At 39.9% G+C, this 27995-nt stretch overlaps 2 protein-coding genes across 3 annotated transcripts in view; one reads left to right on the plus strand and one right to left on the minus strand.

The window, feature by feature from the left end:
* Positions 1–26727, minus strand: part of LOC148186242 (uncharacterized) — a 32370-nt gene extending 5643 nt beyond the window's left edge. The window contains exons 1-7 of the mRNA XM_088071463.1: positions 26669–26727; positions 25639–25773; positions 22880–23075; positions 21619–21684; positions 20710–20855; positions 10880–10982; positions 8492–8588 (exon numbers count right to left, since the gene is read on the minus strand). Of these exons, the coding sequence (XP_087927589.1) occupies positions 8492–8588; positions 10880–10982; positions 20710–20855; positions 21619–21684; positions 22880–23075; positions 25639–25773; positions 26669–26727 (802 nt within the window). The remainder of the gene's footprint in view (positions 1–8491; positions 8589–10879; positions 10983–20709; positions 20856–21618; positions 21685–22879; positions 23076–25638; positions 25774–26668) is intronic.
* hapln1b (hyaluronan and proteoglycan link protein 1b) lies at positions 33–27992 on the plus strand. Of its 2 annotated transcripts, none has more exons than XM_042509516.2 (6): positions 33–392; positions 16885–17013; positions 19617–19780; positions 20739–20937; positions 21273–21575; positions 22839–27992. In XM_042509516.2, the coding sequence occupies exons 2-6, from the start codon at positions 16908–16910 to the stop codon at positions 23126–23128; spliced, it is 1062 nt and encodes a 353-aa protein (XP_042365450.1). In that variant the 5' UTR covers positions 33–392; positions 16885–16907; the 3' UTR covers positions 23129–27992. The 2 variants fall into 2 exon arrangements, with proteins under 2 accessions (XP_042365450.1, XP_087927365.1); XM_088071239.1 differs by lacking the exon at positions 33–392 and adding an exon at positions 16408–16520.
* Positions 27993–27995: the final 3 nt, after the last annotated feature.

A 27995-nucleotide genomic window follows, 5' to 3' on the forward strand; every position in this document is an offset into this window, starting at 1 on the left:
CAACATGGGCAGGGGACTGAAAACAACACGCAGAGCCTGCAGACCCTCCAGGATCCTCCAGGATCCTCCAGATCTCCTCCGCACTGATGCAAACCGAGAGAGAGAGACACAGCGACACATCCAGGAAGAAAACTGCAAAGTTTCCCGCAGTTTTGCATAAAACTTCACCTGCACGCGTCAGAGCGCACACTCCTCTCAACCACGCGTGCAAACACACACACACACACGTTCGCGCGCACACAAGGAGGAGTGCGCCTGCTTCCCTCGAGGAGCAGCCAGGAGAGCCTGCAAACATCCGCACCGCCTGCTCCGTCCTGCCTTGACGCGCGGAAACATTTTGCGCTTCATTCCGCATCCAGACCGCCGGAGGGTCCACACCGCGCGCTCAGCAGGTACACCACTTTTATTTTCTTTTATGAACACATGAAATTAACGCTTTAAGGACATTTGTTGTTTGACTTGGTGTGTTGGTGAAGTCATGGCACGCGCTTTGCCTTCATTGAGTAACCACAGGTTTGACAGAAGACAGAGAGATTTGGGCATTTTTAACCCCCATGTGCTGCGTTTAGAAACCTTTCACGTGCACTGAAACCTTTGAAACGTGAGTAAATATGTTTGATTTATTTGGAAAATATGACTGAAAAGGCAACAAATTGCAAAAAAAGTAGGAAAGGTGAAAAACGTTTATAGTTTTTAATTGAGAGATTGAGAAATTGAATATAATTGTAGAAATTAGGAGAAATATCCAGGGAACTATATTTCTAATTATTTTTATTTTCTTATTTTTATTTTTATTTTTATTTATTTATTCAATTAGCTTTTTTGCTTATTTATTAGTTAATTAATTAATTTATTCATTCATTTTTAAACTGTTCTCTCTTTTTGTTGGGGGGGGGGTATATTTCAGGTAATTCTCCTCTAAATTGTAAATTCTTCCTGTGTTTTTGGAGGAATTCGTGTCAATTTGCTCATGTTTTAACAAAGCATGTCTTCGAAAACATTTTACCTCTACCATGATGTCATGTGATTAACTGCTGTTTTGATTAATTTGGATAACACACTTACAGCGAGGTCAAAAACCTGAGAACACTATAACCACGTAGGGACGGTTCTTTATTCATCAGGGAAGGGGGAGGCTAATGTCTTTTTTCTTTTAAATCCTCCCAAAGCTCCAAATATTTTTCCTTGATCCTCCCTCCACCATAAATTTAGATTTTAAAAACGGACCCTCTGATGTTTAAACACTTTACCTTTGGCCGAATTTTAAATGACACAAAGTGATTTCGATGATGTATCACTATGTTAAGGGCCGTTGTGGTTCTGCTTTTTTCGGACAGAGGTGTTTGTCCCTCACTATGGACCGTTGGACATTTGAAAATTCAATGATCATTCTGTTTTTACAGTCTCTGACTGTAATAAAAAAAAAACGTAAATTTGGCGACATTTGGACATTAAGATTTTAGGACGTGTAGGACCTTTTTGGACATTTCAAGGATTTTGGGATGTTTCTCAGATTTTACGACATTTCTAAGATTTTAGGGTGTTTCAAGGATTTCTGGACGTTTCTAGGATTTTAGGACATTTATAGGATTTCCGGATGTTTCTCAGATTTGAGCACATTCCTTGGATTTTACGACATTTCCAAGATTTTAGGATGTTTTAAGGATTTTAAGGATCTAGGACATTTCTGTGATTTTAGGACATTACTGTCTCAGCTGTGTCCTCTGACGGGGGTGTGGGGGATCCTCCTCTGGCTCTTTTTTTGATCAACAAGCTCTATTTTGATGCTGTTTTATGTCTCTGAAACCTTATGGAGACTAAAAGGACAAAAACAATTCACAGAGTCAATCACTTTATTTTTACTGGAAATTAGAAAACAGTTGGGGGCCAACTGTCAGGGGCCAGATTTGGCATACAGGTCCTAAGTTGGATCACAATGTTAGATTTTTTTTGTTTGGACAGAGCTAGGCTAGCTGTTTCCCTTTGTTTCCAGTCTTTATGCTAAGCTAAGCTAACGTGCTGCTGGCTTCATGTTAACATCACAAACATCTCCACAAGAAACTCCCAAAATGTGGAACTATTCCTTTAATTTGTCTGATTAAAACCACTGAGATGCAGATAACTGCGGGGTGAAATCGCCTCCTCTACAAACTGAGGTTTTGTTTGCTTTCCTCGCCTATCGGCTCGCCGTCTGTCAGTGCGTCATATTTGTCACGGTTGTCATAGTTGTGGTCGACGCTGTGCAGCAACAAGTGATTTAGAGCCGAGAACATGGAGGCGCTGAGAGCCGCTCGCAGCCCAACAACCTCCTCTCTGTGTGCTGGCTTAGACACAGCGGCTCCACCCTGACCCCCCCACACACCCCACCCAACACACACACACACACACACACACACACACACACACACACACAGAGGGACCTGCAGTGGCCCCGCAAATGAAAAGAGGGGGTTTATTCTCTGCAGCAACACACACACACACACGCAGTCGACTTCAATTAGTGCAAATTGCTGGTGATCAGGAAACAACGGGTTAAATGAATGTGAACGTGTGTGTGTGTGTGTGTGTGTGTGTGTGTGCAGGAATATGCGACTTTAGACGTTAATTCTCTTCATGAATAGGAGTTTGTGTCGTGTCGACTCATTTGTTTGCTGTTTGCAGCTTGAAAGGAAATGTTCCTCTAAATAGCCTGTGTGTGTGTGTGTGTGTGTGTGTGTGTGTGTGCGTGTGCGTGTGCGTGTGCGTGTGCGCATGTTTTCACCACTATTTGTGCAGCAAACAGCCCTCTTGAGGACATGTTCTCTGAACTTTCCCGTTAAGCAGAAATATAAATGATGCAAAAACATTTATTCAGGGTGAAAACAGACTAAACCAAACAGACGCTGCAAAAAAAAATAAAACTCAGGTGAACCACAAAATGTATTTGTGGCTGAGTAAAGACCATGTGACTGTGGCGGAGACATTTGAGCACCAATTTTCGCTCCTTTAAGGCCAAAACATAAACTAGTTTGCACAAAGCGTCATACAAGCATTCAAATAAGGTCAGGAAAGCTACATTTCCACTGCACAAACGCGCTACATTTAACCGTTGCGGTGCAATGATGTGCCGTCACTAATTACAGTCCGTCTCCTCCTAAGCAGCAAAAACGTCGATCCAAATCACTCTGCATCCAGTTTGAAAGAGACTGAATCAGTAAACATTTTCACAGGCCTCCATGCTGCTTTCTCCAGTTTACCAACCTCTTCGCCACTCTATCCGTGACAACTTATGTAACACACCAACAACTAAACCAAACACACACACAAAGGCATACTCGTCTGCTGCAGAGCCGTGTACACCGAGACTCACAACTACTAAAGAAGTGGCAAAACTACCACAAAGAGACAGTAAAATTACTAATGAAAGATGATTTCAAAGAGATCCAAAATGGTCAAAGAGACCTAAAATGACTCCAAAGAGATTTGAAACATCCGCAAAGAGACACAAAGGGATTCACAAAAACTACACACAGGGGCAAAACGACCACAAAGGTTCACAAAATGACCACAAAAAGATGCAAAACAACTACAAAAAGATTCAAATAACGACAAGGGGATGCAGAACAGATACAAAGAGATTCAAGATGACTACAAAGAGACATAAAAAGACCCAAAATGACTGCAAAGAGGTGTAAAACAACTGCAAAGAGACAGAAAGAGACTTATATCAACAATGAAAAGGGACAAAATAACCACAGAGACACAAAGAAGACTTTCAAAATGACCTCAAAGAGATGCAAAACTGCTAAAAGGTGATTGAACAGCTGCAAAGAGACAGAAAGACCCATAATGACTATGAAAAGAGCCAAAACAAAAGGACACAAAACAACAATAAAGAGAGGCAGAGAAACCACAAAGACACGCACAGTGGCTACAAAGAGACGCAAAACAACTACAAAGAGATTCAAATAACTACAAAAAGATGCAGAACCACAGGAAGATGCATGAGGATGCTTGTTTACACACGGTGAAAGAAATAGTTAAATTATTTTGTGAGAAAAGTTTACACTCTGCCCACTTTTGGGCGGGAATGTCTGGTTTTGAAAAGTTACCAAAATCGTCGGAGGCGGTCCTCCCAGTTCTTACAGCTCGATTAAACGGCGCCTTTTTTCTCTGATTTTGGGTGTTTTTCTGGATCTTGAAGGAGTTTCGTGCTCTTTTTACTGTGTTTTTGAAAGGAAATGAGACGTTGGCCTGAAGCTCAGAGTATTAACCCGTTCATATCACACGTCACGCTGGGGCGCTGACCTCTGACCTCTGGGTTTGACCCCTGACGCCCTGAGATCAGGTAAAAAAGGATAAATCACAGAGGCATGCTGGGACGAAGGACCAGATCGAGCTGTAACTGTACGGCTCAGTTCAGACAGACGGAGAGTCGTATATCAGCCTCGGACAGAGGGGGGGGACGGGGAGGACAGAGGGGGACAGAAAGGAGGAGAGAGGGAGGACAGAGAGGAGGACAGGGGAGGACAGAGGGGGGGACAGAGAGGAGGACAGAGAGGAGGACAGAGGGGAGGACAGAGAGGAGGACAGAGAGGAGGAGAGAGGGGAGGACAGAGGGGAGGAGAGAGGGGAGGAAAGAGGGGAGGACAGGGGGGGGAACAGAGAGGAGGAAAGAGGGGAGGACAGAGGGGAGGAGAGAGGGGAGGACAGAGGGGAGGACAGAGGGGAGGACAGAGAGGAGGAGAGAGGGAGGACGGGGAGGACAGAGAGGAGGAGAGAGGGGGGGACGGGGAGGACAGAGAGGAGGAGAGAGGGGAGGACGGGGAGGACAGAGAGGAGGACAGAGAGGAGGAGAGAGGGGAGGACAGGGGAGGACAGAGGGGAGGACAGAGGGGAGGACAGAGGGGAGGACAGAGAGGAGGAGAGAGGGGAGGACGGGGGAGGACAGAGAGGAGGAGAGGGGGGAGGACGGGGGAGGACAGAGAGGAGGACAGAGAGGAGGAGAGAGGGGAGGACAGGGGAGGACAGAGGGGAGGACAGAGGGAGGACAGAGAGGAGGACAGAGAGGAGGACAGAGGGGAGGACAGAGAGAGGAGGACGGGGGACAGAGGGGAGGATGGGGACGACAGAGGGGAGGATGGAGGGGGCAGAGAGGAGGACGGGGAGGACAGAGGGAGGACAGGGGAGGACAAAGGGAAGGACAAAGAGGAGGACGGAGGGCAGAGGGGAGGACAGAGAGGAGGATGGGGAGGACAGAGGGGAGGACAGAGAGGAGGACGGGGAGGACAGAGGGAAGGATGGGGAGGACAGAGGAGAGGACAGAGGGGGGGACAGAGGGGGACAGAGGGGAGGATGGGGGAGGACAGAGAGGAGGACGGGGGAGGACAGAGGGGAGGACAGAGAGGAGGATGGGGGAGGACAGAGGGGAGGATGGGGGAGGACAGAGAGGAGGACGGGGGAGGACAGAGGGGAGGACAGAGAGGAGGACAGGTTAGGGGGGCGGCGGAGATGATCTGCTCTTTAAAGTGTCTTCAGAGGACGAGTGGCGTCTTCGTGCGTCTCTGTCATAACTGAGAAGGTCAAAGGTTTAACGTCGGGACGTTTGGCTTCGCTGCTGTGACGAAAGAGTCTGACAGCAAACATCGAGATTTATCAGAAATTATATTCGGGGAGTAAATCAGGGATGAAGAAAACTTCTGAACTGTCTTTAAGATTAGACAAAGGAAGATTACACAACTGTGTCGCACCACGGTGTATTAAGAGCAGCGCAGACTAAAAAAAGACAAAAAATAAGATAAAAAAAGACAAAAACTTTCCGTGATTAATGTTGCAAAAATGTGAAAAAAATTGGATATTCTTGAATTCATAAAGTCGCAAAATTTTGAGAAAAAAGTCAAAATCTTCCATGATTAATGCTGCAAATTTACAAGTAAAAAGTCGAATATTCTCTGAGTTTATGAAGTCAAAATTTTGTGACAAACCAGGTCCTTCAAAATAAAACCACACTGATCATTTTTAATTATAACAATACTTTATTTAACTTTATATTTTACTTTAGTTTACTACTACTTTAGTAATTGTAGTTGATTTAATAATTTCGTATTTAAGCAGTTTACATTAGAGAAGATTTCAAAATTATTTTGACAATTATTGTGTATTGCGATATAGCCTAAAAATATCGTGATATTGTTTTGAAGCCATTAAAGGAAAACTTCTTTTAACACCTGTGAGATGATGAAAATAACTCAACCTGCTCTGGGAAAAAAAAAAGTTTTCCCGCTTTTCCTGTAAAGTTTGATCAGTGAACATGCGGCGAGCTCGAGACTCACTGACAGGAAGTGCCCGTGAGTCTCTTCACGTGGAGCGTTTTGATTGGACGTAAGAGCCCTGCAGCCGCCTCACTGAGGAGTCTTTGTGATGGTGTGACGCTGACGTGCCGCTCGCTCCGTCGTGGACCGGATTGAACCCACCTGTTTGACCGCGGAGGAAAATATACACGCTGTGTGCAGCGAGCTATTTGTGAATAAGCCGCGCTGTGTACACGGTAAATACCCCACCCAGCACTTCCTACCCCACCCACACACAAACACACCGCGCTGCACGAGTGTCGGTGTGTGGCGAGGGCAGGTTGTGTCACGCCGGCTGTTACATCAGGCTGTTCCTGCTCTGAATATAGCAGCTCTGTGAGGAAATACCTGCACACACACACACACACACACACACACACACACACACACACACACAAAATCCCGTCTGTGTTCGCCCAGAGGGAGGAGGTTTCCATGTGTTTTATTTGGAGAATGACAGAATTTCTCCTTTTATATTTGTGCTATTTTTAAACCCTGAAAACCTGAGCAATTTGGCATAAAACAGCGAGTTACTTCATAACAAATTACCCCAAAAATTATCAAGAAATTATCACAAATTTACAGGAAAATTACCCAAAAATTAGCACCAAAAGAAAAGAAATGAAATGAAAATGGTTTGAAAAGTGCCTAAAAGATAAATGTAATTAATTAAAATACATAATTTAATTAAATATTTTCCTTTTTTTTTTAAACAATTTTTATTTAATTTTCTTGTCAGTGTTTCCTAATTTCTTACACTTTGCAGGACATCTCTTGCCAAGTTGCTTATTGCATTTTTTTCCAAAATAAATTAAACCAACTTGCTTTTTTTCAAACCAGTTCTTTTTTTATAGTTATTTTATTTTCTGAGTTTTCAGAAAATTATTCCAACTCTAAATATATAATTATAATCAAATAATTAAACTAATTTTTAGCAGCAAAGGAAGGCAATTAGCAACTTCACAAGAAATCACCAAAAACAAGAAAGAAATTAGTAAAATTACTGAAAATTAGCACAAAAACTAAAGAAAAATGGCAAAAAAATGGATGAAATGGCCTGATAAAGTGTGTTAAAAATGTGAATGTAATTAACTTTAAATATATAATTATTTTTTAGCATTTATACTTTAAGTTGCTTATTGCCTTTTCCCCATGTTTCTGTATACATCAAACATGCATTTTTTTCAAACCAATTATTTTTTATGATTCATTTTTTATTTGAGTTTTCAGAGAATTATTATGACTGTTATAATGAAATCATAGTTAAATACTTTTTTTCTTTTATGTATTTATTTTTTTATAATTTTTATTTTATTGCCTTATTGCCTTTAAATCAATTTGTGGATGTTATTTGCTTATTTTCAGATAATATTCCTTTAGCTTTTTTCTTATTTATTTTTGATGGTTTTTGCTTATTCTCAGATAATTTTCTGGTAACTTCTCTCTAATTTCTGGCTCATTTTTGGGTAATTTCTTGTTAAGTTGCTTGTCTCCCTCTTCCCATGTTTTTATAAGAAGTCAGACCACTTTTCTCAGGTTTCAAAGGGTTAAAGGAGCAGACATAAGGCCTTTTTTGGACTGACGGCTCTTTGAATATCAGCAGATCAACACAAGTTTCACCTCGTCTCTGACATAACTGCGACAGAAATATAACACAGCGCCTGACATCATGTTCGTCTACATAAATCAGCGTTGACGTCAGTCAGAAACGAGCGTAACAGAATCCGTACGTTTATCGGAGCGCCTGGCCCCTCACGGACTCTGGGGACCAAAGTCGACAGCCGAGTAACTCGAAACTGATGCATCATCTAAAATAAACTTTCTGAGGGACGATAGAGGCGTAAAATCTCCTCACGCTTTCATTTTCTTTCCTTTCTCAAGAGTAAATTCCCACGGTGTCATAATTAATGTGTTTTATTTATTAAATGACAGCAGGAGTGCAACTATTGATTCATTCACAAAATTTCCGTCGCTGCAAAAGCGGATGTTTGGTATTTGTGTCTGAATAATTGACTGGTTTTTGAATATTTGTGCGGACAGATGGATTTTTAGTTTCCAGGTGTGCAGCTCTGCTTCTGCTCATTCTTAAATCTTTGAGTCTTTTCTCTTGTAAAACTGAGAAAATATTGTTTGCAAACTCCTCAGACGAAGCGAAGTCTCACCTGTCTGCAGCCCGTCCACACGGCTCCAGATCTGTTTGACTTCTTCTTCTCCTCCTCGCTGTGACGCTTTCAGCAGAAACAGCTTCATCGCTGCCTCCTGTGGCAGAAGAGCAGAAAATTAAACGTCTGTCAAGAAGGAGCTCATTTATATTTCATCTCTGCTTTATCAGATCAGAGGAGATTTCAGACAGTAGGCGGGTTTACAGATTTGTGCAAAATTTAGAGTGATATTCATTTTATTTTTTAATTTTTTTTAACTTGGAACTTTTTTTCGCTTATTTTCAGGTAAATTTTTTGGATTAATTATTGCTCATTTTTGGGCTATATCTTGTTAAATTAACAAAAAAAGTATAGGAAAAAAGAAAGAAAGAAAACTAAAGTAATGTAAAAAAATAACATGACACCCCCCACCCCCAAAAAAGTGGTGAAAATTATCTTTACAAAAATCTGAATAAATAAATCTATATTTTTCTAACATAATTTCAACATAAAATTATAATAAATATAAATATAGCCTTGTAATTTTCCTTTGTTTCTGGTAAATATATATATACTTTTTTTATTATTAATTATGGCTAATTTTTGGGCTATGTCTTCTTAAACAAACAAAAAAAAAGAAAGAAAATTACTTGAAAATGAGCACAAAAACAAAACATGACCCATCAAAAAATTATCCAAAAAAATATATGTATGTGTATGTGACATAAGTTTAAATATAGAATTATAGTAAATATAAAGATAGACTTTTTCCATTATTTTAAATATTTTTCTAACCCCTCTCCATTTTTTCAAAATAATTCTGAGTTGTTTTTTCTTTTTTTCTCAATCTCAATTTTTACATTTTTTAAATTTTTATTTTGTTTTTTATTTCTTGCCGAGTCGGTCATTGCCTTTTTCCCCTCATGATTTCTCAATGAAATCAAACACATTTGCTCAGGTTTCAAAGGGTTAATCCTCAGATCATCCTGCTGCTGCTGCTGTTTTTGGTTTCTTCAGGTCAAAAATCAGGTTTTATCAGGTTTGTTTGAATCTCTTTTGTAAAAATGTATTTGTGCGACTTTTCTGACCCGTAAACTTTTATGTTTTTCCTTTGATTTATCTCGTCTGTCTCTTTTGTCCCTCCGAGTGTCCCCCCCGACGTCTCCGTCAGACTTTAAGGCTTTGGCTGTTTCACAGCTTGTTGAGCTTCAGGTGGACGCTCGCTGCCTCTGCAGCGCCGTCGTAAATATCTGTCAGCTTCAAAGCAGCAGGAAGTCTCAGTGTTACTGGGAACCAAAAACCCCAAAATCTCACGGGACAGAAATAATCCTGTTCATACTAATACTATAATATATTTTATATTATGGTCTGAGCAAATAGCTGCTGATGTGTTTTATTGTGCTTGATTTTTCGGGCACAGCAGGCGGAGGATTCTTACATACTTTAAGGAGGTATTTAGGAAAAAAACACCGCTTTTTAAGCTCTGATATATTGATCATTTGTCCAAGCTGTCAGTGAACACAACATCAAACCGACCCCAAACACTAAACGGGTTTCAATTAACCAACAATTTGCACAAATTGAAATATAAACTACGCCGAACGGAAACACTTCAATTAATTTTTTTTTTTTTAAATACCACTTATTGCAAAAAAGTTTTTATGCTCGCATGAGATGGTGTATCAGTTGTTGCAATTTTAATAAATTTAATAAAAAATTTAGCATAAAATGAAAATAAGCACACAAAAAAAACATGAAAGAAATTGACCTGAAAAAGTGCTGAAAATTAAAAAATATATTTATGTAAAACTTTTAATCCTGTCACACAATTGTAAACATAGCATTATAATAATTATAGTTTTATGGATTTTTTTTTATTATTAGGTTATTATTACAGGTTTCAATACACTCGCAATTTGCACAAATTAAAATATAAAATATGCCTAATGCAAAAACTTCAATTAAAAAACAAACAAACAAAAAAAATCCCATTTATTGCAAAAAACCTTTTTAAACTTGCATGAGGTGGTGTTTCAGTTGATTTGAAAAAAACACATTTGTGCAATTTTAGTAAAATTAGTAAAAAATGTTTCAGAAAATTACCTGAAAATATTAATAAAAAAATGATTAATTAAAATTTAAAAAATATATTCATGTAAATATTTTTTTCCTGTAAGATCACTCTAAACATAGCATTATAATAATTATAGTTACAATATTTCATTATCATTTTATTTTTTATTTATGTATTATTTGGGCATTGATGTGAACACACGCAGCCAGGTTCGTGAGGTGCTGGCGGTGTTGCGGTGATGTTTTTGGGTGTGTTTTCTCGGCACACGTTTTGTCTGACGCGAGCTCAGAGCAGGTGTGTCTCTGGAACAGGTGATGCACACAAACACTCATTACCTCGAGATTTCCACGCCGGCGTCTCCAACACGACTCAGCACCTGCTGGATCCACCGGAGACAAAGAGGAGCAGCAGCTGTGCTGTTGGACGATCATCAGGAACCTGAGTGAAGAAATCAGACTGTTAGAGACGGAGACGGCGACCTCACACTGAGAGCACTTAACCCTTCGAAACCTGAGCAACCTGATTTCTCTCAAAAACAGGGACGAGAAACCGGAAACAGTTTATAAATAAACTGAAATAAGCAAGAAATTACTGATAAGTTACAAAAAATGTCCTTAAAATCTGAAAAAAAGGTTTTATTATTAATTATATTAATAATAATAACACCAATTTTAAAAATGATAATAATAAATAATAATAGTTAATAAGAAGAAGAAGAGAAAGAATAATTAAAAACATAGTTTAAAGGATATAATTTCAAATCCTTAAAATGTCCTTAAATCCTTGAAATGTCCTAAAATCTGCAAAAAAGTTTTATTATTATTATTATTATTATTATTATTATTAATAATAATAATAATAAGAAGAAGATGAAGAATAATTGAAAACATAGTTTGAATTATATAATGATGATTATAAACAGAGTTTCAAATCTTAGAAACATCTTAAAATCTTAAATCATTGTCCAAAAAAATCCTAGAAATGACCTAAAATCCTGGAAAAATCCTAAAATCCGAGCATTGTCCTTCAGTCTTAAAAATGTCCTACAATACTAAAAATGTCCTAAAATCCTAGAGACATTTCAGAGACTGGTGCAGCTGGCCTCTTTTCTGGAGATTTTCCCCTTTTTTTTAAAATAAAAAAAATTCTCTGTCTCTTTAATTTAATTCTAAACTAATTTTCTAGTAATTTTCTCATCATCTTTTTCATATTCTTTTGCAGTTTGCAGGCATCTCTCAGCAAGATGCTGATTGCCTTTTTTCTCCAAGTTTCTGAAAGAAATCAAACCACTTAGCTCGAGTTTTAAACGCTTCTGAGAAACATCTGAACGCAGCACGAGAAAGCTGGTGCTGATCCGGGTTTCAAAGGGTTAACGTCTCCTCGTGTGAGTCTGCAGCTCCGTGAGCCTGAACCCGAGCCAGTTTTTTGGGCCGTTAGATGCCTGAACTCGCTAAAAGTGTTTATAATTTGGAGAAGAGGTCAGAGGTCGTGTAAACGTGGAGCACATTACCGCGAAGAATCGTCTCCGAACAGAAACTGAAGAGACCAAAAATAAAGAGAGAAAAACCAAAAAAGGCCTGGAAACTGCGCCGGCTCGTGACTGAGTGATGTTTCAAAGCACTTAGAGCTCTTCCACCCAAATATTCAACGTCTGAGGATGTTTGACGGAGACTTTTGGAGCAGAAAACTAAATGTTGAAAGTGAGAAACCCCCTGAAGGTCCGAGTCGCCTCTCCGCTTTATCTGACCTCGCTGTTTTCTTTGACGCTCGCCGCCGCCGCCGTGAAAACAAACTCATGAGTTTGTTATTCCTGTTTTCTGCCAAAAAACAACACAAGAGCTTTTAGTTTTGCCAAAATCCGTGGACTCTTTTGACCATTTCACAAAAAAAGCCTCATACTGTGAGTAAATATGAGCATATTTATAAATTCACATGAATCCAAAATCTTAATACAAATTTTTGTAGCAGCTTTTCCGCTAATTTGGTAGTTTGATTTTTGTTTTGTTTTTATTTATTTTATTTTGTTTGTTAGGTAATTTTCTTACCTGTTTTTTTTTGTTTTGTTTTGTTAGGTAATTTTCTTACCTGTTTTTTTTTGTTTTGTTTTGTTTTTATTTATTTTATTTTTTTTGTAGGTAATTTTCTTACCTGTTTGATTTTTTTTGTTTTGTTTTGTTTTGATTTTTTATTATGTTTTCAGGTAATTTTCTTGTAACTTTACTCTGATCATTTTTGAGCCATGTCTTGTTAAATTCTAGTAAAGAAAAAAGAGAAAATATCAAGGTTGCATTCAATGACGCAGACAGTAGAAGTATTACATACAGTTAGAGTAAAATCAGACAAATATCAAAGTTACACTCAAATATAAGATGTTATAAAATAGTTTTAAAAATGCCCACATTGCCCACATCAGCCAACCTTTAACACTTAAAACCATGCTGTTTGAGGATGTTCACACACACACACACACACACACACACACACACACACACACACACACACACACACACACACACACACACACACACACACACCTGGCCTGTAAAGACGTGGCCTTGTTTACCCTCCACACAGATGGACGCTGAGGAATGCCGTCACAGTGGAGGGCACACACACACACACACACACACACACACACACACACACACACACACACACACACACACACACTGATGATGTGTTATCCACGTGTCAGCTCTCCGTCATAAACAGTCGAGTGATGCTGCCTTTTCTTTAGTTTCTCATATTCAGACTTTCAGATTTTCAGCGAAACAAAACACGAAAAGAAAACAAAAGCGTGATGAGATCAGACTCTGTGATTGGTTCATTAGCTTTTTGTCCCAGTAAGACACACTGGGACTCCTCCCAGTCCCCGGAGTCCCCGCTGAACGCCAAGAGAGTGATTGTTAGTGCGAGCAGGCCAACTCAAACACATGCACTCATACACACATCAACACTGCACACAAGGAGGTTTATTTTGAAAGGTCAGCAGGGAGGGTGTGTGTGTGTGTGTGTGTGTGTGTGTGTGTGTGTGTGTGTGTGTGTGTGTGTACCTGTGCAGCATGTGTGTATGTTTGGCAGCTAACAGTGTAAATAAAGATTAAAAAATGGGCATATTATGATAATTATAAGGAAAATATTACAACAAAAAAATACTGAGCTGGTTCTTTTTTAGCCAAAGACATTATGTTATCTCAACAACACCTGGAGGGAGTTTCTGCAAATTTGGCACAAATGTTCACTTGGACTCAACAATGAACTGACTATAATTTGGATGCCAAAGGTCAAGGTCACTGTGACCTTGCATCCATTTCATTCTAATGATAACAATATCTTAAGATAACACCATGGCAAAATTTCTTCAAATTTGGCACAAACATCCACTTGGAGTGATGGATGAACTAAAACAGATTTTTTTTTTGTGGTCATAGGTCAAAAGTCAAGGTCATTGCAACTTTGTCTCATTTTTGGCACAACTGTCAATTTTGAGTCATGGATAAACTAATCACATTTCAGTGGTCAAGAGTCACTGTGACCTTGCATTTTTAGGATTTTAAGACATTTATCAGATTTAGGACATTTCTAGTAAAAATCCTAGAATTGATCTTAAATCTTAGAAATGTCCTTAAATCCTAGAAACATCTTAAAATGCTAGTAATATCTTCAGATCTTTGAAATGTCCAAAAATCCTTGAAATGCTCTAAAACATTTTACATTTCCTAAAATCTAAGAAATGTCTTCAAATCACACAAATGTCATAAAATCCAAGATATGTTTTAAAATCCTAGAAATGTCCAAAAAATCCTTGAAATGCTCTAAAATTCTTAAATTTCCTAAAATAAGTAGAAATGTCCTCAAATTCCACAAATGTCCTAAAGTCCTGGAAACTTCCTAAAATCCTAAAAATGTCCTAAAATCGTGTAAACGTACTGCGATTGGCCCCTGGCCTCCGGTCATTTTGCACAGCAGAGCACATTGAGTATCCCCGCTATATAGCGTAATGTAATGGGACTACTCATGTAAAGTAGTGGTACTTTACTCATGTAAAGTAGTGGTACTTTACACGAGTACTCGAGCAGCTGCACGCGTCAGAGTCCCTCCGTGCTGCTAACGTGAGTCTCGGCCTCCTGCATCACTCCTCTGCAGCAGAGCTCGCTGCTCCTCCCTCCTGCTTCAGCTCTCTGCTGTATCTCAACGTCTCCTCTGCTCTCATTTCACACATCACCTGCTCCCCTCGCCTCCTGCAGAGAGCGCCCAGATTTTACCCTTTTTTACAAAGGACACGCCACACACACACACACACACGCACACACACACACACACGCACACACGCACACACACACACACAAACACACACACACACACACAAACACACACTACGTTCCAAATACTTATCGCTGCAAACCATCTCGTCCTGTCCTGGTATGCGTAATGAGTATTTTCAAGCAGGGAGGGGTAAGAGGTGATGTGAGTGTAACTGGCACAGTGTGTGTGTGTGTGTGTGTGTGTGTGTGTGTGTGTGTGTGTGTGTGTGTGTGTGTGTGTGTGTGCTGCAGAGTTATTCTGCTGACTGCAGGAGCTCCACCTGGCAGAGAGGGCCGGCGAATCAGCAATTTGGGGTGGAGTGAATGAAGATGGGGGGGGGGATCAATCCGAATGACTATCTCACACACACACACACACACACACACACACACACACACTGAACTCACACACAAGACAAACTCTGACACGATACGGAAGTCCAGAGCTGCCAACATTAATATGAAGATTTTCCTAATCACAGGACTAAATTAATTGGCAATCACTTTTATAATCAATTAACCATTTCAGTCATTTATTTTTTGGGTCGATAATTTCAGAACGATTTTATAATAATATTCCAGAAGTTTTTTTGCCAATCAGTGTGTAATTTGGTAGGATTATAAAACAAAAGAAGTGACAGTGTTTAACACTTTCAAGATTGTTTGTTTTGATTTCTTGAAAATCATGAAAACAGCAACTTAACAAGACACACAAATTAACAGGAAATTAGTAAAATAAATAAAAAATACAAGAAAATTAAAAAAGAAAGGAAGAAAGTTAAAAAAACAGAGCCAATACAGGATTTAAATACGACAAATATTTAATATAGGTCCAAAGTTTTCTCTGCTAAGTCGTGCAGTTTTTACTGGGATTGACTGAATTTGTATTTATATCATATTATTTATAATAGCATGTATTTCCTCCATATGCCAAATATGGTCAAAATGACCTCATCAGGTGGAAAATAGTCAAAATGACAAATTCAGAGTCAAAAGCCCAGAATGACACCCAGAAATAATACAAGTCCTGTTTTTCTGCTCTGATGGCTGTGGGATCAAAAATGTCAGTTTGAATGGGTTTCAATGGAGCATTTTTGGACCTGAACAGTCTGAATGTAACTATTTAGTTTCCACAGTGTATTTTAGACTTATTGTAGGAGCTGAGCTGCAAATTCACTGATTACACTCAAATACACAATCTGGACTACATTTAGGACACATGCATCAACACACACACAGTTATCACAACAGGAAGAATGAAAAGTGCAAAAAATGCATCAAACAGTCCCTATAAGGGTTAAAAATATGCCACAGAAGCTATTAGCAGCTGAGTTTTGGGAATTTTGGTAAAAGGGAAAAGATTTAGATTTAGTGACTTCAGTTTTAATATTGGCAGCTCTGGACTTCCATAAAACAGATCTCTAAAGTGGAAGTGAAATGGTGAATCCCTCTGTGTTTGGGGTGAGTGTGTGGAGGGTGGGCTGCAGAGTGTGTGTGTGTGTGTGTGTGTGTGTGTGTGTGTGTGTGTGTGTGTGTGTGTGTGTGTGTGTGTGTGTGTGAATGGAGCCTGAGGTGCGGGGGTGACGCTGCACTGTGGCACAGTCTCCCTCTGAAGTTGTGGACTGTCAGTGTCAGCGGGACATGTTGGATGACGGGGGACATTCACTGCACAGTATGTACTGCATATGTGTGTGTGGTGTGTGTGTTTTGCTCATGTGTGTAGTTTCTCACGGGACATCCTGTTTGTGCTTCGAGGACAAAGTGATGTCTGCACCATGCTGCGTTTTTGTATTTTTGAGACAACTCTGGACTGAGGATTTGGGATTTTAAATGTGTGTGTGTGTGGATGTGCTGCAGACGTCCTGCTCGCTCGCAGTAATTACAGCAGTTTTTTTTGTCGGGGGGAGAAACAGCACTGCAGAGAGAAACACCGCACAGTGTCCTGAACTGAGCTGCATGCAGATGAATAACTTCTCTATGTGTTGCACCTTTGCTCTTTTCTGAAATTAACCCCGTCCTCTCTGCTCTCTCTGCAGTGATCAGAGTTTGGTGAGTGAAGATGATTCCTGTGCTGATCTGTGCGTTGATCTCTCTGACCGCAGCCGACAGCGATTTAGACACTCTGTATCCTGAACTGGAGCACTCGAGAACCATCTATGTCACAGGTGAGCCTGCCTGTGTGTGTGTGTGTGTGTGTGTGTGTGTGTGTGTGTGTGTGTGTGTGTGTGTGTGAGACAATGTCATGCAGAGTTTTTACAGGACATAGAGGGACGTCTTCCCGTGTCCTCGCCTGAGTTTCGTTGTCAAACACTCTGCAGTGTTGTTGGTTTCCTCCGTTTATCAGCTGCTGCTGCTGCTGTGGCTCACAGATAACGCTGCTATGTGAGGATTATTAGCTCAGTCAGATAACTGTTATCTCATCACCTAAAGATGAAAACTTTGTCAAGATTTCAAAGAAAACACGGCCGAGGATCCGAGAATATGTTTTTATAATTTATCTCAGAAGATCTTTATGTAGAAACTGGAGAGTCAACGGAGAAATATCTTCAATGTGCCATCCCAAAAATACAGAAAATGACTGTTTCTCATCTGTTGCTCTTTTTACTATAAAATACTTTTAAGATAAATACAGATCCTTTTTGGTATATAGATGATGCACAAAGACTTGTTTCCAATGAAACATTTACAGAAGTCAGGAAAAAAAAACGAAAACGAGGAAAAGCTCTTCATTAGATAAACTTTCGGCTCATGCAAGTTCTTTTCGGTTTAAAATTTCTGTAAGATTTTTTGCAAATGTAATTAAAATCTCTCCAAAAAACCCTCCTAACTACAAAATTTACAAAAAAACAATGATAACCCAATAACCAAGCAATCAATAATGAAATAAATATTGGCAAAACTAGCGACTAAACACTATTACCTAACTAATAAAACTTACTATCAATAATGGACTAACTAACTCACTAAATTAATTAATTAATTAATTTTAAAAATGAATAAAGAATAACTAAAGTAGTAGGCAAAACAAACAATTACCTAACTCGTAACATTAACTAAAAACTAAGTAACTAACAATTATTAACTACAAACTAACCGACTACCTGCCTACTTAACTAACCAGTAATAAGTAAATAACTAATAATAAATAAAATAACCAAACTAGCAGCTAAAAACAAATGATTACCTAACTAATAATCAATAAACTAAAACCCAAGTAACAACTCTCAACAACTACTAACTAACTAACTAACTAACTAACTAACTAACTGACTAACTAACTAACTAACTGACTAACTGACTGACTGACTGACTCGTAATAACTAAATAAAAACACAAAAGTCTTTCCTTTGTGTTGTTTTTAGAAAATCTGTGTCCATGTGAAAACAGATAAATGATAAAGTGTGTTTTAGATTATTACAGGAACAAAAATACACATTCTAGCCAAAATGCATGAACACAGCCAAAATGACCAAAAAACGTGCCGTAAACAGTCCCTGTAAGGGTTAATGTAAACCTGATAAACAGATGTGAGTAAACACAGACGGCTGAATATTTGAGCGTCAGACTGTCGATAACAGAAACAAACAGTGAGCAGCTGAAGAAGCAGATAAAAGAAACTGTCAGCTCTCTAACTGAACACGAGAGGATCAATGAGCCGTCAGCTGATCGATCAGACACACACACACACACACACACACACACACACACACACACACACACACACCACGAGCTTACACAGCAGACAGACGCTGCGGTGCTTAAACAGCCAATCAGAAACCCTGTTATTGACGGAGGCTGAAGGTCACAGAGTCTCGTGTTAATATTAATATTTACAGTCTGTAGATATTCTTGTTTACACTGACAGGCAGCCGGACGTTATTTGATGCTTTCAGTTATTGATTTATTTCACCTTTTAATTAATACTGCTGAGAACTAAGCGGGTTAAAGGGATAATTCTACATTTTAACCCTTTGAAATATGCAAAAAAAAGACTGCGAGAAAGCAATGAACAACTTAACAAGGCATGGCCCCAAAAATTACCTGAAAATTAGCACAAAGAAAAAAACAAAAAGTAAAACAAACAAACAAGAAAATGACCCCAAAAAGTGCTTGAATTTATTTTGAAAGATATGTAGCATAATTTTAAAATTAAAATTATAGTTATAATAAACATTATTTTCTGGACATTTTTCCCCCCTTTTTGAAAAATAGATTTTTCAAGCGACCGACCCCACCCTTTTTTTCATTTGATTTTTTTTCATTTTGGTTTATGTAGCACGTATTAAAGACGACAATGGTTTACATTTTAAGAAAAGGGAGACATGCGGGGGAAACGGCCTCGACACGCGGGGTTAACACATACAAGCTCTTAACATTGATCAAAAACAATAAATAAAATTGTTTTAAAAATAAATAAATACATTTTGAGATCATTTTCTTCAACTTTTATTAATTTCTAAAAAACTTTACCCTCTTCCCATACTGTCCAAGTAAGTCAAACCAATTTGTGCAGGTTTTAAAGGGTTAAACAGCTTGTAAAAGGCATCTAAACACGGCAAAAACAAACAAACAAACAAACAAACAAACAAACAAACAAACAAACACTGATGCTGGTGCGTCTCATGTCTGGCGTCAGGACGCAGACGGAGGCAAAACTTTCATTTTCTGAAAGTAAAAATTCAGATTTTGTCTGTAAATAAGTTTGTAGAAGCTGATATGTTTCTGTTTTTTGTTTTTCTCGGGTGTAATTCAGTCGCTTGTGTTTCAGAGAACGGCCCTCGACTTTCGGTGTCGGCGGATCAATCGAAGGTGGTGTCGCGGCGAGGAGGAAACGCTACGTTACCATGCAAGATCCGAATGGACCAACCACTGACGCCCAGCCGCAAGATGAGGATCAAATGGACCAAACTCACCTCCGACTACCTGAAAGAGGTCGACAGGTTTTTCTTCTTTTCTTCGTATTCTTTTGTTTCTCGACGCAAAAAAACAAACTGTGCATCACGATAAGCGATATTTGTGAAATGTCGATAAAACACCGTTCAGAGGTGATGCGTTTCCGCTGAGTGATGTTGTGGCGATAACTTTCAAAGAAACATGGCGATGGATGCTGAGAACATTTACAGCTTTAACGTCACGAACATCAACAAACTTCCACAAACTCTTTTACGGAGAGAATCCAAAAACCTGGTCTCGGAAAACCGCCTGTTTTCGGTCTTTGTGCTAAATTACGCTGAAGTCTCAACACTTTAAAATCCGGATCAGCACCAGTGTTTTTTGTTTTCGACATGTTTAACCCTTCAAAACCAAAGTGGTTCCATTTATTTGAAAAAAAATCTAGAAAGTTGTAAAAGTTGACAAGAAAATGACCTCAAAATGTATTTATTTATATTTTTTTGATCAGTGTTAACAGATGCATGAACTGATTGAAACTTTCTGTTACAGCGTCAGTTTTTTTTGTTTTTTTAACCCCCTGAAACGTCACATCGTGCAAGCATGAAGACTTTTTTTGTGTTTTAAAAGAAGCAAATTTGGCCTTTTTTTCAGATCATTTCCTAGTTTTGTGAAATTTGGCTTTTTGAATTGCCTGAAAAACCATCTCATGTGAGCCTATAAAATTGAATATTCGCAATTTTAATTTGCACAGTTTGAGGATTTTTCACTTCGCCTGTCAGTGGCTAAACGGTATAAACGTAACAGACGGATATGAGAAAGCTTTTTACATTTCTTATCTATATTTCCCAACAGACGAAGAATTAAAATATTTCCCAAATTGGTGAAGTTTTGCCTCAAACTCTTGATCTTGATCACTCATTAAGAGCTTTGCATGTTAAAAAGTATTTCGTGAAGGTTATGTCACATACCAGACTGACCGTCCTCCGTCTCGCTGTAGGTGGACGTTTTCGTCGCCATGGACTATCACAAGCGTAGTTACGGCAGTTTCCACGGACGCGTCCACCTGCAGGGCTCCTCCCCCATGGACGCCTCTCTGGTCATCACAGAGCTCACCCTGGAGGATTATGGGAGGTATAAATGTGAAGTTATCGACGGGCTGGAGGACGGAACGGTGGTGGTGTCGCTCGACCTGGAAGGTGAGCGAACTCTTTAAACCGAGTCCAAATATAAAACATCTATTAAACGTCCTGACGGGCTGCGGTCGGCCGGGCTAAATTTAGCAGCTGGAGCGGCGGGCGCTCGGGGGAAAGTCAGCAGTGTAAGCAGAGTGTGCATCAGTGTCACAGCAGCTTCATTATGTTTGAGCTATCAGCCATTACCGCCCGCAGCCGGGGACGCAGCAGGGAAGCAGCCGCGCTGACACAGCGGCTCCTCGCTCGGTCCTCGGGTTAAATAACACGACAGGAAACAAACCCCAGAGGACAGATCCTCGTTTCATCTGCTAACTGCAGCTCGTTTATCACACCCGCAGGCGTCGTCTTCCCCTACTTCCCCCGCCTGGGACGCTACAACCTCAACTTCTACGACGCAGAGCGGGCGTGTCGTGAGCAGGACGCCATCGTGGCCTCCTTCGACCAGCTGTACGAAGCGTGGCGGGGGAAGCTGGACTGGTGCAACGCCGGCTGGCTGAGCGACGGCTCGGTGCAGTATCCCATCATCAACCCCAGAGAGCCCTGCGGAGGCAAGAACACGGTGCCGGGCGTCCGAAACTACGGGCTGAGAGACAAAGACAAGAACCACTACGACGTTTTCTGTTTCACCTCCCACTACAAAGGTGAGGTGTGTGTGTGTGTGTGTGTGTGTGTGTGTGTGTTTACCTCGGATCTAACCAGGTTCCTCCGAAACAACCCAAGAAAACAGGCTGGTGGATCAGACCTCTGATTCTGAAGAAAAAGAAAAGATTTATTGAGGATGAAAGAGGATCTTTGTATATTTCATTTTCATTATATTTCATGTTTTAAAAAAAGTCGTGTATCAGATGTGCAAAGATCCCTGCAGGATTTTGACCGCCATTTTTGGGACTGTTGCGTTTTGAAATACTTTATTTCACGGCAGCTTTCCCAAAAAATTGCAGTGCATGTTGTGATGTTTAAAGGAGTTTTTCTAACACTGAAAATCACAAAAATAGTTGCCATTTTTATGCCTCCGCACCTGCGATAGCTGGAGGCTTTATGTTTGTGTGTGATTTTAATATTTGTGATATTTCAAGAACACTTTGAGGGTATTTTTTCAAATTTGGCACAAACTTCCATTTGGACTCAAAAATGATTTGATTTGGCGGTCAAAGGTCAAGGTAATTGTAACCTCATCTGTATCATTTTAGTATTTGCGATATTTCAAGAATACCTTGAGGAGATTTTTTTTTTTAAGTTGGCAACTTGTACTAAACAATGGCCTGATTCGGTTTTGGTGGTCAAAGGTTAAGGTCACTGGGACCTCGTCTGTCTCATTCTCACAAACATATTATCCAAAGAACACCTTGAGGAATTTTTTTAAATTTGGCACAAATGTCCACAAGCACTAAATGATAAATTGATTTGTTTTTTGTTGGTAAAACGTCAAAGGTCAAGATCATTCTTGTGACCATGGTATCGCAAGAGCACCTTGAGGGAAGTTCTTAAAATTTGGCACAAACATCCACTAGGACTCAACGATGTTCTGATTTGTTTTTTGGTAGTCAGAGGTCAAGGTCACTATACTCCTGTCAGTCTAACTTTTGTGAACGTTTTTTGATATCTTAAGAACACCATGACAGAATTTCTTCATATTTGGCACAAACGTCCACTTGGACTGAAAAATGAACTGCTTACAATCTGGTGGTCAAAGGTAAAAAGTCAAGGTCATGGTGACCTCACAAAACATGTTTTTGGCCATAACTCAAGAATTCAGTCCCTAATTATGACAAAAAAAATCACACAAATGTCTAATAGGATAAAATGATGAAGTGATGATATTTCATATCCATTTTTTTTCTATAACAATTCTTGTTATCTCTTTGTCTTTGCACTCATCTGTCTTTGTCTTTTTGTCCTCCCAGGTCGGTTCTACTACCTGATCCACCCCTCTAAGTTAACCTACGACGAGGCCGTCAGGGCATGTCAAAAAGACGGCGCCCAGATCGCCAAAGTCGGCCAGATGTACGCCGCCTGGAAGCTGCTGGGCTACGACCGCTGCGACGCCGGCTGGTTGGCCGACGGCAGCGTTCGTTATCCCATCTCCCGCCCCCGCCGGCGCTGCAGCCCCACAGAGGCCGCCGTGAGGTTCAACGGCTTCCCTGACAAAAAGCACAAGCTGTACGGAGTGTACTGCTTCAAGGGCCACAACTGAGCTGCACGCGCACACACACACACACACACACACACACACACACATTCAGACACTAGTGAACACACTAGTGTAAAAAGAGACACATTCAAACTGTGATGCTTTATTTCATGGAAACCTTAAGACATTATTGTCAGTTGCTTTGTATTCTGGGACCTGATACTCTCTGAGGGTTAGTTTACACATATTTAAGGTTCTTATTATTTAATCAATGCCTTTGAAGGGGGTGGGCGGGTTATTTTGGGGGGTGAGGGTTGGAGGATGTCACAGCCACAGCCATACTGTCATTCAAAGGACTCGGCATGTCGTACAAGAAAGAACAACACGTCTGACCTGAGATCAGATTCACAGCAGAACTGTGGTCGGACGGATACTTTGGGCACTTATTTTGTTTTGTTCACGACCCAGAACAACGACAACAACAAAGCCACGAAACACAGCTGGAAGAAAACGCTCAAATCCTGTGACCATCAGGTAGGAATACAAGCCTCGCACAACTAAACCGACCTTTGCTGTCCATACTTAACAAGGTGCTACGACCGGTACTTTGTACGTCATCTTACCGTCCAGTATTTTATGTTTTTATACGAACGTGTTGGACCAAACATCGTCACCAAACTGAATAATCCAACATTGTTTATGTTTTCTAAATATGTAGAATGTTATCTAGAAATGTAATTCTGTTTATGACTATTTTTTGATATACTGTAGAAATATTTACATTATTATTTTTTGTCATATTGGCCAAACGATCCAAGTCTCTTTGGTTTACATAGTGTGACATAACAACAGTGGAAAAAAAACAAAAACTAGTGAGATCCACAATACTGAAAAAAATATATGAATATTTGCACTGAACATGTAGAAGATGCTTAAAGGAGGAGAGACGAGGCGAACAGGAGCTCGCCCGGTGCAGCAGTAGAAAATGCCTGGCATGAATAGAAACTGTGCTGCAGAGTCACTCTTGTCGCTGTATCTCTCTGTTTGGCTTCATCTTAGACGTCAGAGCATGAATTCGCTTCTACAAGCACAAAGCAGCTGTCAGTGTACATCTACACACAATATCTATCTATCTAGCGCCTTGATAAACCGCTATTTTTGATACAAATACTGTAGTTTCTTATAGTGAATAAGACGAGGCTATCGCCATCTGTGACCTCAGCCCTTCGGACGTAACTCCGCGAAACGGACTCGTTCGGTTCACTTGTCAAACGAAGGAGTTAAATCTCATCACACAAATGTCTGTTGTCTGAATTCAACATTTCAGCAGACTTTCCCTCTCTGCTCCGTTAGCTGTAGTAGTGCAACTTTGCAAACATTCGATCAGTTGATTTAAACAAAATCCATGATAATTATATATTTTTCTGGGACAGGAAAAAAAGACTAGATCATAAGTAAATACATTTTTTTAAAAAAAAGCATGATGACAGGTATTTGTACAGAGGCCCCAAAGGTCAATCATGAGATTTTTTTTTTTTTTTAATTTTCTCATAATTTCTTTTCTTTTTTACTGCAGTAGAAAAGGTCAGAACAGCAGAAGCATAACAAGAGAGAACAAAATTTATCGCGAAAATGCCAAAGTGGTGTCAGAGAATGCAAAATGATTTTGAATGCAGAAGTACTGAGAGAACCTAAATATATACATATTATTATTATTATATTATTATTACATACATATATATATTTTGAAAGAACGCAAAAGTAGTGCAAGAAAACCCAACATTTGTTGTCAGAGACTGAAAAAATATTGTGAAAGAATCCAGAAATGTCTTGTGAGAAAAACCTTAAGTGTTATGAGAGAATGTGAAGTTTATCATGAATTACTGCAAAATTGTTGCGAGACAATGCAAAACTTATTGCAGAGAACGTAAAATGAATAGTGCGAAAAGTTAAAAGTGTTGCAAGACAATGCAAAAGTATTGTGAGAGCATCTGAAATTTGTTGTGAGACAGCACGTAAGTATTACAAAAAAACTTAAAATTTATTGCAATAGAATGCCAAATATAATGTGAAGAATGCAAAATTGATTGTGAAAGAATGCAAAAGTATTGCAAGTGAACCCAAAATTTTTGCCTTGCGTAATTTTCACAATGTCACTACTGGACCAGAAAAAATGAATCAAGTGCAAAGACGTCAACTCACCAGAAACTCTGTTATTGTTTGTTTCTGATTCATACAGTTTTTTAGCTCAAGTCAAATAAATTCCAGTTCGAATGAATTCACAAGGCTTGGAAAAATTTGAATTTTTGAAATTGCACACAGAAATTGCTCAGAGCGTCCAGAAGACATAAAAATAGGAAAGGCATGACAAAAAAAGATTACATTTTCACGAATAAAATCTAGACTAATATTTTTTGTTTAGTAAAATGACAATAATGAGGTGACCATGTGACTAAAACCAGGTAAAATCAGGTGCCAAAGTTTGAGGACATCTGTGCAAGCAAGTTACAAGTGGGTAAAAATAAGGTGCAGATTTTCCCCGTGAGGTTTGTGCAGCTGAATCAGTTACGTACGGAGTGCTGAGGTCACAGCGGGACAGAGCCAGGTCCTGAGTGAGCACGGTCCTCTTGGCAGCCACTGGCTCCCTGATTGCTATCTGAGCTCTGCAGAGACTCTGAACCCAGCAGGCCTGCAGCCAAACCTGCACCCTGCAGACAGAAACACAATACATTCAGAAAAACACCAGTAATTCCTGCGCGGAGGCACACAGGGCTTCGTCCATGTACGGTTATCAGAGAGTAAACGGAGCACATTGATCAAGTGTAAGCTCACCGTACGCGGTCCCAGCTGGCCCGGACTCGGGGTTAGGTCATCCACTTGGTGCACGGTCAGCTTTACTTGGCTCCACCTTTGACTCGCCACCGAACAATCGGCGACACTTATCACTGCAGAACTGCTGGACAGATAAGCATAAACGGCTCTCAGTAACGATTAGACAACGTGGGATAAAAAAACGAATGATTTCACAGAATAACAGTGAAGTGAAACTCACTGAGGAGTCTTTTGGGTTACAAAACTAAAAGATTTGTTTCTTTTGACTTGTATTTTTTTCAGTTTCTGTTAGTAAACTGTGTTAAGTGTTGGTCTGTTAAAGCGATAGTTTGACATTTTGGGGAGTGCAACCTCTTCACTACTCCTAACTTCCTGCAAAACCACAGTTTTAACATTTCTGTTTGTGTAAAGAAATGAGTTTTATTGCATTAATTAGAAAAACTTAAAGATGGAGACTGACACCACTCTTATCTGTGCATTAAATGTGAAGCTACTGCTAGCGACTAGTTAGCTTAGCTTAGCATAAAGACTGGAAACAGCTAGCTTAGCAGTTTCCAAAAATGAACAAAATCTGCTTACCTGCAGCCCCAAGGCTACACATACACATATATATTTGAAAATAGATATTATTCCACTAATGTTTAAAAAAAAATCTGTGCAGACGATCTTTGACGATCTTTCTTGTTAGAATTTTATTTAACATCATTCTGGTGCAAGGCCCAAGGTGCTACAACAAAACCGGTTTTCATCCAGAACTCACCAAACACTGACGCTTGGTCAGCGTCTCTCTGCATCAAACTATTCAGCACGTTCTCATCCCAACTCGACATGTTGCCGCTACGTGTACGTGTGATCTACGTGTTATGCTCTAGGTATCCCTCTGTGTCTGCTGTTGGCGTTCTAGGATGCTGCAGCAACAGCACGTGCTTAGGATTACGTAAAAGCGCACAAAGCGTAGAAAAACAAAACAAACATCACATTTGGACGAGAAGCAAACCACGACCTCTGGGGTGAAAGTCCAGGGTTTGTTGGACTGATCCACTGCCCCTCTCGCACACCCAATAGGGACCTTTGTGCTCCTTATGTTACGCCATTACCAGCAGTGTTTTAACCTGAGCCGTCCAGCGGTGTATCATGCAGACGTGAGAGGTTCTGTATGGCTACGACTGCAACTCACATCAACCGTCTACGTATTTTAATGCTGCCATGACAAGTGCCATCCGGCTGTCTGGCCGTGTATAAAAGTTGTGTCGGGCTGTGTTCTCAGCTGACGCCGTCAAGCGGTGTATCATGCAGACGCAACAAGTTCCGTCTGGCTACGTTTACAACTTACGCCGACCGTCTGCATATCATGCTGCAGCAGCTCTCTGGCTGCATAAAATAACCTCACGAACCGCTCTGTCCAGCCATGTTCACGGCTGACGCCGTTCAGCGGTGTATCATGCAGATGCAAAAGGTACCTTTAGGCGTCGGCATCTTATGCCAAAAGCACTGCAAAAGTGGCAGTATTGAAGACTTGAAATGGAAATCACAAAACTACGAGCTTTGCAAATCACCTGAAAACTATCTTTCAAAGAATTCTTTTTTTCTAGCTATTGTGACTCATTTTACTGTGAGCTGCGTGCTAACAAAGTGGCAAAGTTTAATTCGTTATTTTAGGTGCATCAACTGAAAATTGCCTTTGATTAATAACAGATACTTTTGGCCTGAAAACTGGTATCTGTGAAGGTCCTACTTACAACTCTGTGTCTGGACGAGAGGCGAAATGTTGACAAAAATGTCAACTCAGCTGCTCTACAATTAAACAATGAAGATGCAACATTAATTGGTGAGCTTTAGAGGTGACGGTAGACAAATCGTTGTGCCAGCTGTGTCCTCCTGGTCTTTATGCTATGCTTCACACAGACATGACAACATGTTTCCTAAAATGTCAAACTATTCCTTAAAAGATTTAAAGAAATCCCAAATCTGTTGCCTTTGTATTTCGTGTGTAATCTGACCAACTCTGCGGGCCTTGTTAAAAAAAACTGCAGCATTACAAGGAAACCTTAAGGGACCCAAAGACAAAAATGACAATAAAACAGAACATAAACCACGT

Source organism: Plectropomus leopardus, chromosome 20 (assembly GCF_026936395.1).
Source record: "Plectropomus leopardus strain MGB_pleo_1.0 chromosome 20, ASM2693639v1, whole genome shotgun sequence".
Lineage (NCBI taxonomy): Eukaryota > Metazoa > Chordata > Actinopteri > Perciformes > Serranidae > Plectropomus > Plectropomus leopardus.

Bases quoted from the DNA above. Each gene is read 5' to 3' on its own strand.
- hapln1b (XM_042509516.2), top strand. From the start codon at position 16,908: ATGATTCCTGTGCTGATCTGTGCGTTGATCTCTCTGACCGCAGCCGAC. The intron at 19,781-20,738 runs GTCGACAGGTTT...GTCTCGCTGTAG, and splicing joins CCTCCGACTACCTGAAAGAG to GTGGACGTTTTCGTCGCCAT. The intron at 20,938-21,272 runs GTGAGCGAACTC...TCACACCCGCAG, and splicing joins GGTGTCGCTCGACCTGGAAG to GCGTCGTCTTCCCCTACTTC.